This window comes from Rhinoderma darwinii, chromosome 3 (assembly GCF_050947455.1).
Source record: "Rhinoderma darwinii isolate aRhiDar2 chromosome 3, aRhiDar2.hap1, whole genome shotgun sequence".
Lineage (NCBI taxonomy): Eukaryota > Metazoa > Chordata > Amphibia > Anura > Rhinodermatidae > Rhinoderma > Rhinoderma darwinii.
In genome coordinates, this window is record NC_134689.1 from 169,200,192 (window position 1) to 169,219,333 (window position 19,142).

Genomic DNA, 19,142 nt, shown 5'->3' on the forward strand with positions numbered 1-19,142 from the left:
TATGTTCTAAGCCTTGTAACGTCCAAGAAAAATAAAATAATGTTCAAAAAACGATGCCAATCTAAAGTAGACATATGGGAAATGTGAACTAGTAACTATTTTGGGTGGTATAACCGTCTGTTTTACAAGCAGATGCATTTAAATTCTGAAAAATGCTATTTTTTATACATTTTCCCTACATTTTGCAATTTTTCACCAATAAATACTGAATATCGTCCAAATTTTACCACTAACATAAAGCCCAATGTGTCACGAGAAAACAGTCTCAGAATCGCTTGGATAGGTTTAAGCATTCCGACGTTATTACCACATAAAGTGAAATATGTCAGATTTGAAAAATGGGCTCTGAGCCTTAAGGCCAAAACAAGGCTGCGTCCTTAAGGGGTTAAAGAGTAAAGTCACAAAAATAAGATACATTTTAATAGCAATAGCAAAACGTCTAAAGAAATCTTCTTTACATTAAATTATTAATTATGCATATATATTCAGGTTGCATCACCCATCCATGCTGAAGGGGACGCCACCTGTCACTTCCCATAATATAACATATTTTCTTAGAACTCTGCACAGTGCCATTCCTCTATTATACCTCCTGAAAATGTAAAAATAAATTAACAACTGGGTGTTACGATTCCTCTTGTCGCTACACATTCTGGCACTGTCCAATCAGTACTCAGAGTCAGAGTGTGTGAGGACACGCTCCATTGACATGGGGAATGGTAACGCCCAGTTGTCAATTTGTTCATACATTTCCAGGAGGTATAGCGGCAAAACGCAAATCTCTAAGGAAAATTCTCCAGCATGGTTTTTTTGTGGGAAATGCAAGTATTTACTAAAACGGACATGACAGTTCCTTTTAAAGTTTAAAAAGAGAATATTGCACCTTTTGTCTGGATAAAGTGGAGTAAACACATTCAACTGCAGTTGATATTTTTAGATTTTATTTTTTGTTTGTTTGTTATATGTAAATATATGTGTTGAAATCAAAGAGAATTATGTCATAGACCCTTGCATGACTCTTTACCTTTGGTGAACTTAATGAGAACTTTTATCAACTTGTTTCTGTCATCTGGGAATGTTCATAGTTTTAACTTCTTTACTTCTATACACTTTTTATATGTTTCTCTAATTCAGAAAATACGAGTCATACAATTTCGAATTTAGAAACTTTACATGCGACATCACTAAATTTATGACCATCCTCCTGGTGAATTGAAAGAAGACATTCTTTGAGAATTACAAATGGAATATTTCATTGCAGAAACCAAACTAAGGTAGTCTAGGATCTACCTCCTGTGCCATCATTGGTTCAGGCTAATGATCTCTCTCTCCACACTGTAGCTCTGCTGCTTTCTATTGGTTGCTGTGTATAAACACATGTCCATTACAAGCTCACCAGTCAGTCAATACATGAAGACCTGATTTCTGTTACAGCAAGGACTGAATAATTATAAAGTATAAATTGCTTAAAATAAGCCTTGGTAAGAGGAGATTTACTTTAACTTTGTAAAAACAATCTAGCCACATGGCATGTTTTTATTTGCGTGTCATTGGCAATCATTTATTATACTAATATACAATTAGATTATAGCTAGCAGTGTGCAATGGCTGTGACAGAACAAATGTGTTGAGCCTCATGCACACGACCGCATTGGTTTTGCGGTTTGCAAAACTACGGGTCTGTTGCGGTCCGTCGGACCACAAAAGACCCTTGTTGTGCATCCATGTGTCAACCGGACTCACAGATCTACAACTATTCACCAGTATTGGTGAATCCGCAAATCCGGACTGTAAAATTACTTGTCCTGAGTTTTTTGTAGTCCGGATTTGCAGCCCCCGCACCGATCCGTGTAAATCATAGTCGTGTGCATGGGGCCATAGAAAAGAATGGGGCCGCAAATCATCTGCAAATAATGTGGATAAATTTGGTCGTGTGCATGAGGCCTTATTCCTTAGTGTGTGTGTGAGTGTGTGTATGTAAACTGCTTATTGTTCTAAATAGTATTTGCTACTAAAATGTGTGTGTATAACGGTATACAATGATGTAGTTTGTATTCTTGTATAAAACAACCCCCATAGTCCACAAATATAGTGCCATTAGACTTATCACTTTTTAGCTCCAAGGACCAATACTTTAGTGAGATTAGGTGCTTTGTCATTTTTAAATGGCAGCATGGATCACTCTAAAAATATTGCACAATGCATTCCTACAAATTGTGCAAGCATGTACAATGCCACTTTGATAAGAGAATCCCCTGACAATATGATGATTACAGGGGGCGCTACTGCTGCGACTCCCAGCAAATAGCTGTAATCTGCTAGAAAACTTGGCAACACGTTTTCAATTCCACTGCAGAACCACCGCAGGGGAAATGAAGCATTACACAATTAATATAAAAATCAAGGGGTAGGGCTCTGACATGCTGGGTCTTCTAGAGTGAGTTGTAGCCTTCCAGAGTGAGTTGTAGCCTTCCATAGTGAGTTGTAGCCTTCCAGAGTGAGTTGTGAATGTGGGACTCCCATCTATCAAATGAGAATTCCCTAAAAGAATATTTGAAAATGGGGTTTAACCCAGACAAACAATTGAAAGTTCTATTTAGGGTGAAAATATTTTTTTATTACTCACAAGTGAATAAAGAAAAATAGTGACAGTATTTCAATACTAATGGAAAAATAAAAAAGTTGTTTTGAATAGCTTATTTCTTGTTACTATGGCATTTATACTTAGGTTTTGTTTTGTTTTTTTAATAATACACTCTTGTAATTCATTATGTCAGGAGATGATTAGGTTAACAAGTGCACAGTGATGTAGACTAGCAAACTACTGGTTATCTTTCTTTGCTTCAGGACACAGATCCAGTTTTTTTTAAGAAGATGTACACAGCCAAATTCGTTGAGTACACAGTGTCTGGCGTAATCAGGTTTTATCTACTGAATCTGACGCAACTTGAATAGGTTTGGTCCTTTATGCTAGTTTTGATTGGTTTAGAACTTACACTCCCACTTCTCTTTAAATATTTCACTGCTGTATGACACAGGAAAAGTCTTCACAATTGTAAGTGGCCAAAAAAAAGTTTATCAAAATCGGTTGCCTCGAAAGTGTGCAAACTGGACTTTCAGGTAGAATTCTAATACATTTCTTAGATTGTAAAATTGTTTATTTCTTTTATGAATTTATATATTTTATTTTAACAAAATGTATTTGGCTGTTTTTTAAATGGAAGAACACTAAGAATTATTTTACAAATTGCACTTTATAGAAAAATAGATAACAAATTTTTGTATTTTTTTTAAAGTATAGTCATTTAATACTTATATTACAATTTGATGATTGATTTACTTATAAATTGCTTAATGCAGTAAATTATTATTCTGAATTCAATTCTGAAGCATTTGTATAAATTGGTTGGTGTTATAAGTATATATAAATATCTGTATATGTAATTTTTTTTTATTTTACTGTCAATTTGGACTCAAACATTGTGCCATATAATTGTCTTTTTTTTTAGTTGCCCCAAGTGCCTGATGGAGGCCCATAATTTGCTATAGTTTCTTAAAACTGGCTACACAAAATTCACCAAAAATTGGACAACATTATTTTTTATTATTTTGGCTTTAGGAAAATGTAAATGCAACTCACACAATAACCGGTATTAAAGAGTAATATGATAAGGGTCATAAATTATGTAATACATGTAAATATGCATTTCTAAGCATAAATTACTTTTTACCCAACATATTAATAGTCTCTTTCAATTGTGTAGCTAGTTTTATACTGCCACATGATTTAAACAATAGATTAAAAAGTTTTTATTGGTCTACCATTTTCTATTGGATCTATAGTGACTTTTTTGTAAACAAGTAATTTAGTATATTCGCATCTTGCTTAATTTTTTTAATGTAAATCCAGGATTACATAACTAATTTAATGGAATAGGATGAGCTACTGTATTTTTCAGAATCACCAAAAATGTGATAAGATATTTGTATGTCCAATAATAGGAAATAGATTGTGGAGTACTGGGGTGTTTTCATTTTTTTGGGCTTACAGTTTGAAAAAAAAAAAGCCATCTTCTTGGGTACAAGCCTATAAATAATCAATTTCGGTTAAGATAAGTCATAAGAAAAACTATAACAAACACCAAAAATGTGTATAACATACTTATATGCATACCCCATATAAGAAGGTGCACCTCACACAGAATCATATTATATTACCAGTTATCTGCGGCTAGATTCACCCCACATCTGTTGTACACATTCGCCCACTAGCTAAACATATGCCAAAATATTGTTCCTTTAGTATTAGTTTGGCTATCGAAATCTATGGGCATGTTAGATGCCTACATTAGCAGACTTTTCCACATATACTCTAAATCTACACTACAGACATGGTGTAAACCTAGCCTCAAAGGCAGGAGCGTACACAGACAGCAGGGGCTCCTGTGCAAAAACTGTAAACAGGACTGTTGCTCTACGATAGCTCATAATAGAACACACACTATATGTCTCTTAAATAATCCACTAGTAATTGGGAGCCATGAAACGAATTACCCAGTTCCTTTCATGAAATCTAACAGACATTAGAAAGCTAGCAGTAGCATTGGGGCCCCCTAGCTACCGGGCCCTTGCGCAGTTGCACAGGTTGCACATATGGTATGTGTGCCCAGATTTAACGGCATGATATCCAGCCTGTTAACATTACCTATATCATTTTGGCCTAGTATCTTTCTTGAAGTTTATGACACCCTAAGCAAAAATCATATACTTTATTTAATAGGGAATTACAATTATTAGATTGGTTTCACTGATATGTAACAATGTCTTTGAAACTATGGTTACATAAAATAATGACAAATAGATAGATGATAGATAGATAGATAGATAGATAGATAGATAGATAGATAGATAGATAGATAGATAGATAGATAGATAGATAGATAGATAGACAGACGATAGATAGATAGATAGATAGATAGATAGATAGATAGATAGATAGATAGATAGATAGATAGATAGATAGATAGATAGATAGATAGAAATGAGATAGACAGATGATAGATAGATAGATAGATAGATAGATAGATAGATAGATAGATAGATAGATAGATAGATAGATAGATAGATAGATAGATAGATAGATAGAAGATATAGATATTAGGTGTGAGATAGACAGACAGATAGATAGATAGATAGATAGATAGATAGATAGATAGATAGATAGATAGATAGATAGATAGATAGATAGATAGATAGATAGATGTGAGATAGACAGATGATAGATAGATAGATAGATAGATAGATAGATAGATAGATAGATAGATAGATAGATAGATAGATAGATAGATAGATAGATAGATAGATAGATAGATAGATGATAGATAGATAGATAGATAGATAGATAGATAGATAGATAGATAGATAGATAGATAGATAGATAGATAGATAGATAGATAGAAGATATAGATATGAGGTGTGAGATAGACAGACGATAGATAGATAGATAGATAGATAGATAGATAGATAGATAGATAGATAGATAGATAGATAGATAGATAGATAGATAGATAGATAGATAGATAGATAGATAGATAGATAGATAGATAGATAGATAGATAGATAGAATATATAGATATGAGGTGTTTCTGTTCATGTAAAAAGTCAAAGATGAACTGGAAAAGCTTCCAGGTATGACAGGAGTAAGCGCATCCAATACGTAATCAATGCTGATGTGAGGAGATGTAATGCTTTCTTTATATTTTGTTTGCAGTACAAAGTGTTCTGAAAATCAACACGTTGTGTGAGAACGCTTAATAAGAACGGTAGTGTTTACTTTAAAGAAAGGTGTGCGCCAAGTCATTAACTGCTGATCGCTGAAATGGACCGCATGGAGCTGCAAAGAGTCAACACAGATCCTGATGATGACAGCAACAGTGGAGAGAGCGTTGAAGATGGATATTGCAAAGATATGGATGCTGAGAAAGTTACTATGAACAGGTGAAAAGTGGGAATTAAAGTGTTTAACCCCAATAGTTTACAGATACTGTCACAAGTGAGAATATGACTAATCATTTAATGAGAAAATACGTGTAACACCTAAAGAAGCCTATTATATGTACATATGCAAACCAAGGCATCTGGTAAATGCTAGTTCTGCTAAATTGCCAATGCAGTACTGAATGCCATCATATCATCTTTACAAATTATTGAGCCTCAACTTTTTTTAAAGGGTATAATGATAACATGTCTCACACCAAAAGTTAAGAGTAACGGTGGGAAATGCAGCTGGGAGACAAGGCCAGTCCAGTTGCCTATTTAATCCTACAATGCCAATAGCCTTTTATTTGCAGGGGAAAGTTACAGAGCTGTCCGATTTCCTAAGCTAGCCAAACCCATATTTCCTGACCACGTCTCTCGTCATCACATTTAAAGACTATGTACACCTTTGAATGGGTTTGTTTGTTTTTTCATTAAACCAATGTGTTATGTGTTTTAAAGCAATTTTCTTATTGACTTTTATTTAAAATTTTTTTACTTTTTACGATACAGCTTCTTTGTATCCTGTATATATAGAAGCTGTATCGTTCTCTCTAAGTTTATACCTTAGATGTGATCGATATTAGGTGGATCCAAGGTGTCAGAGACATGCAGAACCAGATTTCAGCCGAGCCGTCAGTTCGGCTAAACTGATGGAATTAGCTGAAAGAGAATTTTACAGCTTCTATGTATACAGGATACATAGAAGCTGTATTGTAAAAAGAAAAAGAAAAAAAGAAAATAAATGATAAAAGTCAATTAGAAAATGGTTCAAAAACACATAACAGAAATAATAAAAAAAATCCTTCACTTATTTTTTTAACTTTTGATGGCATTGGGGTCATCACCATCATTGGAGCTACCCTTTAAGCATGGTATGTCATTTTTCAATAGGAGTGTCCATCTTACCATGCTATGGTGTAGTGCAATATTTGAGTTATTAAACCATGGAAAGTATACTTTACCTTAAATAATATAAAGAAGACAGATACAGAAGAGTTGCACCAAAACCTCATTCAACCCTTCAGACCTGCATTTAGTAGTCTTCTGAAGATAATACTGAAGAATACTCAATGTATTTAAACTAGTGTAGGTGCCAGACAAAATATAGCTTTTCTTTTCAAATAATTTCCATGAAATTGCCACATAATGGAAAGAGCAGTTACAAAAATAAATTAGTAATATTCTGTATAGCTAATACATTTCTTCCAATGCTAGTTACCTAACTTTAACACCTTAAAGTGAATCTTCACCTTTTTATCCACAGGTAATTTTTTAGGTACAAAATTCTGAGATTAATATTTTCTTAATATATATTTACAGGGGTAGGAGCTCAGATTTTCAGATATAAAGCTTCAAATCCCATACCAATACATGGATTTTTAAAGATAGCATTCTGGCTTCTTGCAGCCGCCACTAGACGGAGCATAGGAGCTCACGGTCTAATCACTGAGTACAATGTATAACAGTATTCAGTTGGCTCCTAAGCTCCCTCTAGTGGCGGCTACAGGTAGCCAGCATGTTATATTTTAAATGTATGTCTATACAGGGAATTTGTAACTTGTATCTGAAAAATGGAGCACTGACGCTATAAAGATATATTAAGAAATTAATCAGCACAGAATATTTTACCTATTTGGATTTTTAAAAAAAATGGTATATACGTATGTACTCACTTTAAGTTTGGCAGTTCTTTTAGAATTAGGAACTCCCACTTATTCCATTAACCCGTTAGAGACCGCCCCATAGTGTTTTTACGGCGGCCACTAACGGGCTTTATTCCGATGCAATAGCCTTTTTACGGCGCTGCATCGGAATAAATAAACAGAGCAGGGAGCCGTTAAATGTCCCTGCTCTCAGCTGCCAGAGGTAGCTGAGGGCTGGGGCGTCCCTGCTCGACCGGGTGAGATCGATATCAGTATCGATCTCACCTGTTTAACCCCTCAGTTGCGGCACTCAATAGCGAGTGCCGCATCTGAGTTGTTTCGGAGAGAGGGAGGGCACGCTCTCTCATCCCACTGACACTCGGCGATAAGATCGCCGAATGCCTGTGTCTCCGATGGCAGCCGGAGGCCTAATAAAGGCCCCCAGGTCTGCCTGTAGTGAATGCCCGCTACATCATGCCTCTGACAGAAGTATTGCAGTGTATTATAAATGTGATCAGATAATCGCATAGTGAAGTCCCCAAGTGGGACTAGTAAAAAAGTACAAAAAAATGTAATAAAAATTGAAAGAAAAAAAGGGAAAAAAAAATGAAAAAAACATTTTTCACCCTTACAAACTGCTTTATTATTCAAAAACAAAATAAAGTAAAAAGTTACACATATTTGGTATCACCGCGTTCGTAACGACCCCAACTATAAACTTATTACATCATTTAACGCACGGTAAACATCGTAAAAAATAAAATAATAAAACATGCAAAAATTTATTTGAATCCAGCCTTAAAAAAAATGTGATAAAAAGTGATCAAAAAGTCGCATCTACTTCAAAATGGTACCGATAAAAATTACAAGTCGTCCCGCAAAAAAAAAGCCCTCATACAATTGTATCGGCGAAAAAGTCAAAAAGTTATGGCTCTTCAAATATGGAGACACAAAAACAAATAATTTTGAATAAAAAGGGTTTTCGCTGTGTAAAAGTAGTAAAACATACAAAAGCTATACAAATTTGGTATCGGTGCAATCACAACAACCCATTAAATAAAATGATTGTGTTATTTATACCACACGGTAAACGGCGTAAATTTAGGACGCAAAAAAGTGTGGCGAAATTGCTGGTTTTTTTCTATTCCCCCCCAAAAAATGTTAATAAAACTTAATCAATAAATTATATGTACCCCAAAATGATGCTATTAAAAATTACAACTTGTCCCGCAAAAAACATGACCTTATACAGCAATGTCGATGCAAAAATAAAAAAGTTATAGCTCTTGGAATGCGACGATGGAAAAATGTAAAAAATGGCTTGGTCAATAATAGGCTGGTCATTAAAGGGTTATATAGCATATACATGAATCTTATTATTATCATTATTATTATTTTTATGACATCATTCAGCATTTAGGTCAATTTAATAAACTGTATAGTACCCTAAGCATGTCAATACTCGCTATGGTTACATATCACTGCTTTCCCACACAGCCAATATGTCGATGAAGGAGATGCTGAAAGTCAAAAGTTTCTAACTAATGGAATGGCTGGCAAGAAGAAATTAGATGACTACACAGAAGAGCATGTAAGTATTACTGTGCATTGTGAAGTACTGCTTAGCTATATAAAAAACATAAAGAAACACATTTTGGGAATGTTTCTATTCTTCTGTTTTATGTTCCTTTTTATGTATCAGCATTTTCCTTATGCCTGTTTCCTGGCACTATCCTTTGCCTTCCCAGGAATAACAAGTTTCCAGCACTATTTAGCTATTTGCATGTATCATTTAACTAACACAAATCTGGATCTAAAATGTCAGTCTCAGCTATCCCTTGTGAAACACTGGCCTTAACCCTATGACCTTATCATCTACGTTACTTTGACACAGCAAGTCTCAGTAAATGCAGGACCGTGTGGATACGTTTGGATTATGTGTAATTATTAACTCATACATGCACTGCCGTTCTGAACACATCATAGATAAAAATCGTCAGGTGGTTGAGAAATCCATGACCTCTTGGCAGAAAATGACTCCATAACATTTAAATTCCAGCTATTAAAATAAAATATCTCTTTACTTTTACCAAAAGCATCCTGGAACCACTTCATTTGGAATGTCCGTTTTCAACCTAGGCAATGCCATCATGGGCAGTGGAATTCTTGGACTTTCCTATGCCATGGCTAATACAGGCATCGTGTTGTTTGTGTAAGTACTGCTAATAATAATACAAATTCTGATATGAATCATATAAATGTAACGACAAATAAATGTAACAAGAACGTGTAACGTATAAGACATGGCTACTTTGATGTTATACTTGCTGGGGGTTTTCAAGCTACAGACAAGCGGCTTATCCCACAAACATGTTTTCCAACCCTGGAAAATATTATATTCATTCTCAAACCGGTTTTAGAGCACAAATTTAAATGGTGGAAATATTGACCCATTCCCTTCAGTGTTTTACAGTTACGATATCAGCTTGATGTTGTTTCTTTAGCTCCTTCTTAGATATTAAATGTTACATCAATAATTCTCCGAGCTTGTTTCAAACCAAGTGAACTCAAGGTAATTGTATGTACCGGCAGCTGGCAGCCCATACACTTATATGGAGTAACATACTCTAGGCAATATGATCTACTGAATGAAGCATTGCACAATTCTGTTCACTCCATAGCTTGGAGGTGACTTGTTAGGTTCAGATGTTTCTCTAAGGACGGTCTTGTTTGAACAAGGATCAAATATAGTTCCTGTGCCTAAAATACAAATACTGTAAACTTGAGTTATAGCAGTATACAATACATGGTTGGATAAGACAGAGCTATAAGTAGCTTAGACTTCTAAAGTAAATATCAGTGTTAATGATACGTTCTGATGACATTGCTTATAAGAATTGAACTCTCATGAATGGTATGCATAACACAGACAAAGCCCCTACAGTTTCTCAGGTTGGCACCCTACCCCATCCAGTGCGTTAAAGGGGATCTGTCAGGTCTCATACGTTCCTATCTGAAAGCAGCATATAAGAGGAAAAGACGATCGGGGACATATTTCTTTCTTTAGTCCCAAGGAGAGCTGTTAAATACTCTGTGTGGGAAGCAGCAGTCACGGCAGCATATAAAAGGCTTCTTACTTTAAAATACTGTATCAAATCATAGAAAACTATTTATTTCCAATCCGTCTCTTCCCTGGTAAATTAACAACCCCTCAGATAGGGTAGAATAGGAAACCTGACGGAGCCGACTTAAAAGGTTATCCAGGTTTCTATTTTTTTTTTAGCAATGTCTGCTAATGACCTGAATTAATGAAATAAGTAGTGCTCACCTATCCTTTCCCCCGGCGATCCAGCGCTAATACTCCGGCGGCCCTCCCAGTGATTGTTTGCAGGCAGGCAGCATGTGACTGCTGCAGCCAATCAGAGGGCTCGGCGGTGATAATACTAGAAATGCAACACATGAGCCCTCTAATTTGCTCAGAATCGCCAGGTGGAAAGGATAGGTGAGTACTAGCTGATTTCATTCAGGTAATTTGCAGCCAATACTAAAAAAAATTAAGAACGCGGATAACCCTTTAAGTCGGATCTGTCAGGTCTCCCCTTAAACCTGGAATCCCTTTATGGAGAACCACTACAATATTGGCAAACAATGTTGCCAATGTTGGGAACAGGACCTAGAGTCAAGAACATGGTCACTTCTGGCCACTGATGGGAGAGTGTGCATGAATGAGCCCCATAATGGGAACTCTATTTTCATTTGTGACATGAAGCTTCCTCTCCTTTATGTACAGCCTGTCTCTTTGACATCATTTCATTGTGCATTAAGAAATGTTTTCAATTATTTTCATTATAGATATCCCTAATTATATATTATTACTTGGATTTTAAAAATATTACTATAACATGTGATCTACAAATTTGGAAAATTATATGGTCACAGAAATACTTTATGACTTTCAATATCTTCATAGCTATTCATATCCTTGCCTTAATGCAAAGACTAGGATCCCTCAAAGCTGGGAAAGCTCCCAGCGCACACGCCAAACGTATCCATAGGGTCCTATTCACACGGCGTACGCCAGCAGAGTGTCCTTTTCGCATATGCCCGGCTGTTATGTGTCGGAATAGCCTTTCTGTTTTACTATATAGGAAAGTGTAGTCTGTTGTGCTTTCTTGTACAGAGGGATATAGTAAAACACTGTGGCATACATCGCAGCCTTCAATCTGAAGTATGCACCGAGGAATACTCCCAACGTATACCTTCTCTGAGCAGAGCCTAATTATAAAGGTGTAAAAATGTACATTTGAATCTATTTTTGAAGAAGTTATATTCTGAAAATCTACTCCATACATCTAAATGTGATTGTCTCTGCAGCATGTAAATGGATTTCTGCAAACCTCTTCAAATAAATGGGACAGTCGTAGAAATTTCTGCAAAAAATCTACCATGTGAACGTACCGATATAATGCCAATATTTTGCTATTAAAGGGGTTTTCCCATGAAGGACATTTATCACCTATCCACAGGATAGGTGATAAATGTATAATGGCTGGGGGTCCCACCACTGCGACCCTCACCGATCACTAAATTGTGCAGGGAAGAGGATTTTAAATGGAGAGGCAATCACCTATGTGTGCTGTCGCTCCTTATAATGTCTATAGGGCCGACTGAAACAGCCAAGTACAGTGCTGGGACCAACAGCCCTCATACATTTATCACCTATCATTTGCTTATGTGATAAACGTTCTTAGTGTGATACCCCTTTAAATACCCATATTAATAGTAGCCTCAATAAATACATGAGACTGTCACGACTTCATACTCCGAGCAGAGCAGTCAGTGTCTTTCCTTGGTTTATTTTGTAAAAATGTTAATAATGATGAGCCTTACATAAAACTGATAAACATCACATGTGTTCTGTATCTTTAGGATTCTTCTGCTTGCAGTTGCCATTTTATCACTGTATTCTGTACACCTTTTATTAAAGACAGCAAAAGAAGGAGGTAAGACAATTTAAATGTGTCAATATATCAGATATAAGCATTATATTATAATGTCATTTTACTTCCAACCATATATACTTCCAACTTGTTCACTTTGACTTTATTCTTCATTGTTGAGGACCTGTTCCATTAAGTTTATAAAGAAAAATAGAGACCGCAATATAACAAAAAACTAACATACACCCATTTTCTTTTTTGGAATCCCCTCAAATGTACAGCTCTATGCATTGACAAGGGGAATGGTAATGCCGATTTGTCAATTTATTCATAAAATTCCAGGATGAATAATAGAGGAATGGCAAAGTGCAGTGTTCTAAGAAAAGATGCTCCAGAATTGTTAGGTTATAGGGAATACAAGTATTATCACAAACAGGCATGGAAGGGGAACTCACAAATCCTTTTTAACCCATTCCAGCACAACGCTATAATTGTACAGCACTGGCAGTGGGTGGTTCCCACACCACGCCGTACTATTATGGTATAGGGATAGCGCAGACTCAGGAAGGAGCTGTGCCCGCGCCATCTGGCTTTTTAACCCTCTAAATGTAGTCAATGCTGACTGCGGCACCTAAGTGGTTTTAGAGAGAAAGTTGGCTCCCTCTGTAAGCCCATAGGCACCCCTGCCAATGGGATCACATAGTCATGTCCCAATGGAGACTAAAAAAATAAATCAAGTCAATTAAAGTGTTCAGAAAAAAAAATCTTAAGCAAAAAATACAAAATAAAGTCCTCTTACATGTTTTATTATTGAAAAATGTACATGGTTGGTATCACCGCGTCCGTAGTGACTTGCACTTTAAAATTAACATGTTAATTATCCTGCATGGTTAACGCTGTAAAAAAAATAATCTTTTTTTTTAGAATACCTTTTTTGTGTTCATCCTGCCTCCAAAAACAGGAATAAAAAGTAATCAAAAAGTAATATGTATCCCAAAATGGTGCCAATGAAAACGACACAAAAATTACTTATATTTATTCTGCAACCAAAGTTAAACATAAAAAAGTTTTTATTGTGCAGAAGTAGTAAAGCTTAAAAAAATAGATGAATTTGGTTTTTGCCATAACTGATACACAGAATAAAGTTGCCATATTATTTAAACCGCTCGGTACCTCAAAATTTAAAAATATAACTCATTCCTCAGTAAACAATTCCTCATATGTCTAAGTCAGCAGAAAAATAAAGAAGTTATGACTTTCAGAATGCAAAGATTAAAAAAGGTCCTAGGCCCATACTAGGCTGCATCCTTAAGGGGTTAACCATCTTTACTTGTAGTGCAGAATAAATGATTAGATAGTGTTTCCATAAAGCTACATTGTTTACATGGAAGAGTTTAAATATCACTTTTTTAACCGTTTTTTAACTGTTAATAGTTGTAGAATAGTAGAGTTCAGCATGCTGCGCTATTGTCTCCGGTAATCTCCAGGAAACTCTCGGCCGGATCTGCGACGGAGACCACTAATGGAGCCTCCAACACAGATGTGAACGTGGCCTTAATACCATCTGCCCTAGAACAATGGCAGATATAAAATATACCTATGCATTACTATCACTTTGGGTCCTCAAGTCATCAGCTGCTCAAAAAAAAACAATTTTTTTTAAACAGGTTCATTAATCTATGAGAAATTGGGTGAAAAAGCCTTTGGATGGCCTGGAAAACTTGCTGCATTTATATCCATCACAATGCAGAACATTGGGGGTGAGTTCATCACATTACTCAGTGGTTCAAGTATATATATATATTTTTCCTCAAAAGCGCAGGACAAAAAGCCTCTCAGGCTCATCAGAGACTCATCAGCGGGAATTCCGTACATGTTGGTTAATAGATGGACTCCACTGATAAGTCTCCGCTTAGATAAAAGCAGTAATGTAATGAAAGACAGTGAGCAAAACATAATCATGACTTTTTATTTAATACTACTCCAAATATTAATGTTTTTAGATGGGGACAGGAGACTCCCAGAGATCAGACCTTAACTAATTCAATGTGAACACTCCTGTTGTTCTAGGTATATAGCTACAGTTGATGCAGAGTTAACAGTCGCAGCCGGGCACTGGTGCCTGAACTAACCAAAATAAGAAGCCCTTAGTATTATAAAGGGCACGTGGTTGGTGTGGGAGGCCTAGATATCCTGAATGGCTGGCTGTGAAATATCACCTCCCTTTCCCTTGCAGGTCCTCTACCAAGATGGTCAGTTCCCATTGGCATTGACAGAACACTAGTTTACACTGTTTAGTAATACATCAATATTATAAGGTGTTACCAGTTTGACTTAACCCTTCACTTCTGTAGCATATCGCTTTCCTAGAAGCCTTTCTGATTTAATTCCACCTCTGGCAGTTCTTATTTTTAGAACCTTGGCATAATTCACTTGTCTTTTGTAACATTGGGCAAAAACTTAAATAATCTCTTCCAAACTAGATCACTGATCTTCTCCCCTCCAGCTTCCGCTTGAAAGTAAACAAAGTTTACAGTTCCTTATGTGGTAAATCTTAAGCTTATAGCAATATGATCTCATGGGAAATGTATGACTGTGCAGAATACGGTAACATCACAGTAAAGAAAGCGTAGCATGAATCTAATCCATTTAATTCCTCCTAAAGAAATTTCTCATAGTTCAGTCAAACTTTACTTTGATTATAACCTTAGGGGCATAGACAGTTTTAAACATTTGTGGTTTAACTGAGTTGTCTGGTAAAGTTTTATAAATGATACAAAATGAAACTTAAAAATATGTGATTTATGAATTGAAAGTTCAAATTGAAATCTAAAATAATCGATTTTACAGTATTGTATGCAATTATCTGGGTTGTCTGAGACTTGTTTTTTGGCTTCTGGTTATAATAAAAACTTGTTCAGATGTTTTTTTTTATTTCATACTAAACTGTGGTCTGTGCATTTCCCATGTCATACATTTGATGGATAGTTATTAACATTGTATGTGCATAAACCTCTGCACTGCTATTCAGTTTTTTAATACATTTGAGAGGTTTTGCCACCAAGAACATTTATTAGACATCAATTAAATAATTCAGAAATGTTTGATGGGTAGAAATCTGACTGCTCAGGTCCCATCAATCATGAGAACTGGAATGCATGGCCCTGGTTTCTTGCCGAGTTGGACACACATTTGCTCTCTATGGGAGATAAAGAAACCATTGAGTGTTCTCATGCCTAAAATGGTGAGTGACACCGAATGCCAACTCTTAGTGAGGAAAAGGGACGAATCACTGTCACCGATAAGACATTTATGACATATCAAATCGATATACCATATATGTTAGTTATGGTAGGGCACATCAAAAACAATATATATAGTCCCTTCAATCCATCCATCATCAACGATCTATTGTCTGTAATTATACCCTTGTAATATATATATATATATATATATATATATATATATATATATATATATATATATATATTCTACATTCCTCAAAAAATATACTGGTTACCATAGGTCTAAGTAGTTGCCTATTATAGACTTTGTTAAAATGCGAGCATAGAATCATGTTTTTACAAGTTCTGATTTAGTATAACCTAACAGTTATAATAAAAACTACTAGTGATTAATATAAGGGGTTATAAATCTCCTAATGTAAATTATAAGACTAGTAGAAATCACTGAAGGGTTTTTGTGATCATAAATATGCTGGAGGCTTCTAACATTATTAATAATTTATAGTAGGCGGGTTAATTTAACCAGTAGCAGACAAATAATAGTTACAAGCGTATGTTTAGGATTATGTAAATGCAACCCAGAGGCGTAGCTATGTTCTCCAGCACCCGGGGCAAAGATTCAGTTTGGCGCCCCCCCCCCCCCCCAACCTCTTTCCCGACATCTCCTTCCCCCTCGCCGTGTTTGTTTTCTCTACCAATCGACGTGTAATTTCTTTTTATGTAACGCGAGCATAAAATTATTTGTACATTTCACAAGCAATGTGGTTCTATACACAACACCAGAACCAAGCTCACTACATATATACAGCACCAGAACAAATATAGCTCAATTTAGTGCAACCCCTGACGTATAGGTTTGTACGGCGTAAAACTACAGCTTCCAGCATGGCCCGAACAATGGTAAGGATGTGCTGGGAGATGCCATTTCACAAAAAATAAATCCTATCATAATCACACCACCCATCATCTCGCTGCAGATCATACAGTGACTACAGTGCTGATTAGAGGCAGAGTGAACATTTACATTAAGTGACTCACCGGTGACGTCTCAGATTCTAGTTATTTTTCTCCATTTGGTCCAGACCTCTATGGTGGCTTCTCCCGGTCCATTTCTGCAGTTTGCCGCTCAGATGTCTTCAGCTTCTCACTTTTCCAACATTTCTGCACCTATAAATAAATATAAAGTTATCATTATACCACACACTACGCCCCTACATATAATAGCGCCATACACTGCACCTCTAATTATAATAGCACCATACACCGTGTCCCACACACACTGTGCCCCCTGTAGATAGTGCCTGCCATAGAGCCCCTGTAGATAGTGCCCCCATATAGACCACCCCTGTATATAGTGTCCCACAAATAACTCCCCCTATAGTGCTCTACAGATAGCCCAACCATGTATGTAGCCCCCCTGTAGATATAGTCCACCCCTGTATATAGTGCTCCACATATAGTCCACCTCTGTATATAGTGCTCCACATATAGTCCACCCCTGTATATAGTGTTTCACAGATAGCCCACCCCTGTATATAGCCCCCCCTTGTACATATAGTCCACCCCTGTATATAGCCCCCCCTTGTACATATAGTCCACCCCTGTATATAGTGCTCCACTAGATAGTCCACCCCTGTATATAGTGCTCCACAGATAGCCCACCCCTGTATATACTATATATATACAGGGGTGGACTATATGTACAAGGGGGCTATATACAGGGGTGGGCTTTCTGTGGAGCACTATAGGGGGAGCTATTTGTGGGATACTATATACAGGGGTGGGCTATATCTACAGGGGGACTATATACAGGATTGGGCTATATCTACAGGGGGACTATATCTACAGGGGGACTATATCTACAGGGGGACTATATCTACAGGGGGACTATATACAGGGGTGGGCTATCTACAGGGGGACCATATCTACAGGGCTGGGATATACACAGTGGGGCTATATCTACAGGGGTGGGCTATACACAGGGGGCTATATCTACAGAGGGGGGCTATATACAGGGGTGGGCTATACACAGGGGGGCTATATCTACAGGGGTGGGCTATACATAGGGGGGCTATATACAGGGGTGGGCTATATACAGGGGGAATATATCTACAGGGGGCTATATCTACAGGGCTGGGCTATATACAGGGTGACTATATCTACTGGGGGGGCTATATACTGGGGTGGGCTATCTATGGAGCACCATATACAGGGGTGGGCTATATCTACAGGGGGCTATATACTATATAGCCCACCCCTGTATATGGTGCTCTATAGACAGCCCACTCCAGTATATAGCCCCCCTGTAGATATAGTCCCCCTGTATATAGCCCCCCTGTAGATACAGTCCCCCTGTATATAGCCCAGCAGATATAGTCCCCCTGTATATAGCCCAGCCCTGTAGATATAGCCCCCTGTAGATATAGTCCCCCTGTATATAGCCCCCCTGTAGATATAGTCCCCCTGTATATAGCCCAGCAGATATAGTCCCCCTGTATATAGCCCAGCCCTGTAGATATAGTCCCCCTGTATATAGCCCAGCCCTGTAGATATAGTCCCCCTGTATATAGCCCAGCCCTGTAGATATAGTCCCCCTGTACATAGCCCCCCTGTAGATATAGTCCCCCTGTATATAGCCCAGCAGATATAGTCCCCCTGTATATAGCCCAGCCCTGTAGATATAGCCCCCCTGTAGATATAGCCCCCCTCTATATAGCCCCCCTGTAGATATAGTCCCCCTGTATATAGCCCAGCAGATATAGTCCCCCTGTATATAGCCCAGCCCTGTAGATATAGTCCCCCTGTATATAGCCCAGCCCTGTAGATATAGTCCCTCTGTATATAGCCCAGCCCTGTAGATATAGTCCCCCTGTATATAGACACCCCCCCGTAGATAAAGTCCCCCGTGTAGATATAGTCCCCCCGCAGATACAGCCACACGTCTATTACAATTTAAAAAAAAAAAAAAAAAATCAAACTCACCTTAATCCCGCTCCCACGCCGTCCGGCAGCCATGGAGACCTGCTCTCTTCTGCGCAGGTCTCCAGGGGGTTGAACACAGCGTCTATGAAAGGCGCTGATTGGCTGGGCAGGATGACTTTCCCTGCCAGTCAGTCAGCGCCTTTCATCGACGGAAGCGTCACGTCGCTTCATTGGTGGAGAGGCGCTGAATGGCCGGGCACGGAACGTGCCCGGTCAATCATTGCTTCTAATTGTACCTGTGTCCTTGCGACACAGGTACAATTATAGTGCAGGAGGAGGGGGCGCTGGCGCCC

At 37.4% G+C, this 19,142-nt stretch overlaps 1 protein-coding gene across 2 annotated transcripts in view; it reads left to right on the forward strand.

Annotated features, from left to right (window-relative positions):
* Window positions 1-19,142, forward strand: part of SLC38A4 (solute carrier family 38 member 4) — a 121,308-nt gene that overhangs the window by 66,545 nt on the left and 35,621 nt on the right. The window contains exons 1-6 of one of the 2 annotated variants that reach the window (XM_075857022.1): window positions 3,045-3,120; window positions 5,771-5,997; window positions 9,180-9,273; window positions 9,779-9,894; window positions 12,612-12,685; window positions 14,290-14,382. In XM_075857022.1, the coding sequence (XP_075713137.1) occupies window positions 5,879-5,997; window positions 9,180-9,273; window positions 9,779-9,894; window positions 12,612-12,685; window positions 14,290-14,382 (496 nt within the window). In that variant the 5' untranslated portion in view covers window positions 3,045-3,120; window positions 5,771-5,878. Of the gene's footprint in view, window positions 1-3,044; window positions 3,121-5,770; window positions 5,998-9,179; window positions 9,274-9,778; window positions 9,895-12,611; window positions 12,686-14,289; window positions 14,383-19,142 lie in introns of those variants that run through there. The other variant, XM_075857023.1, reaches the window with a different exon arrangement.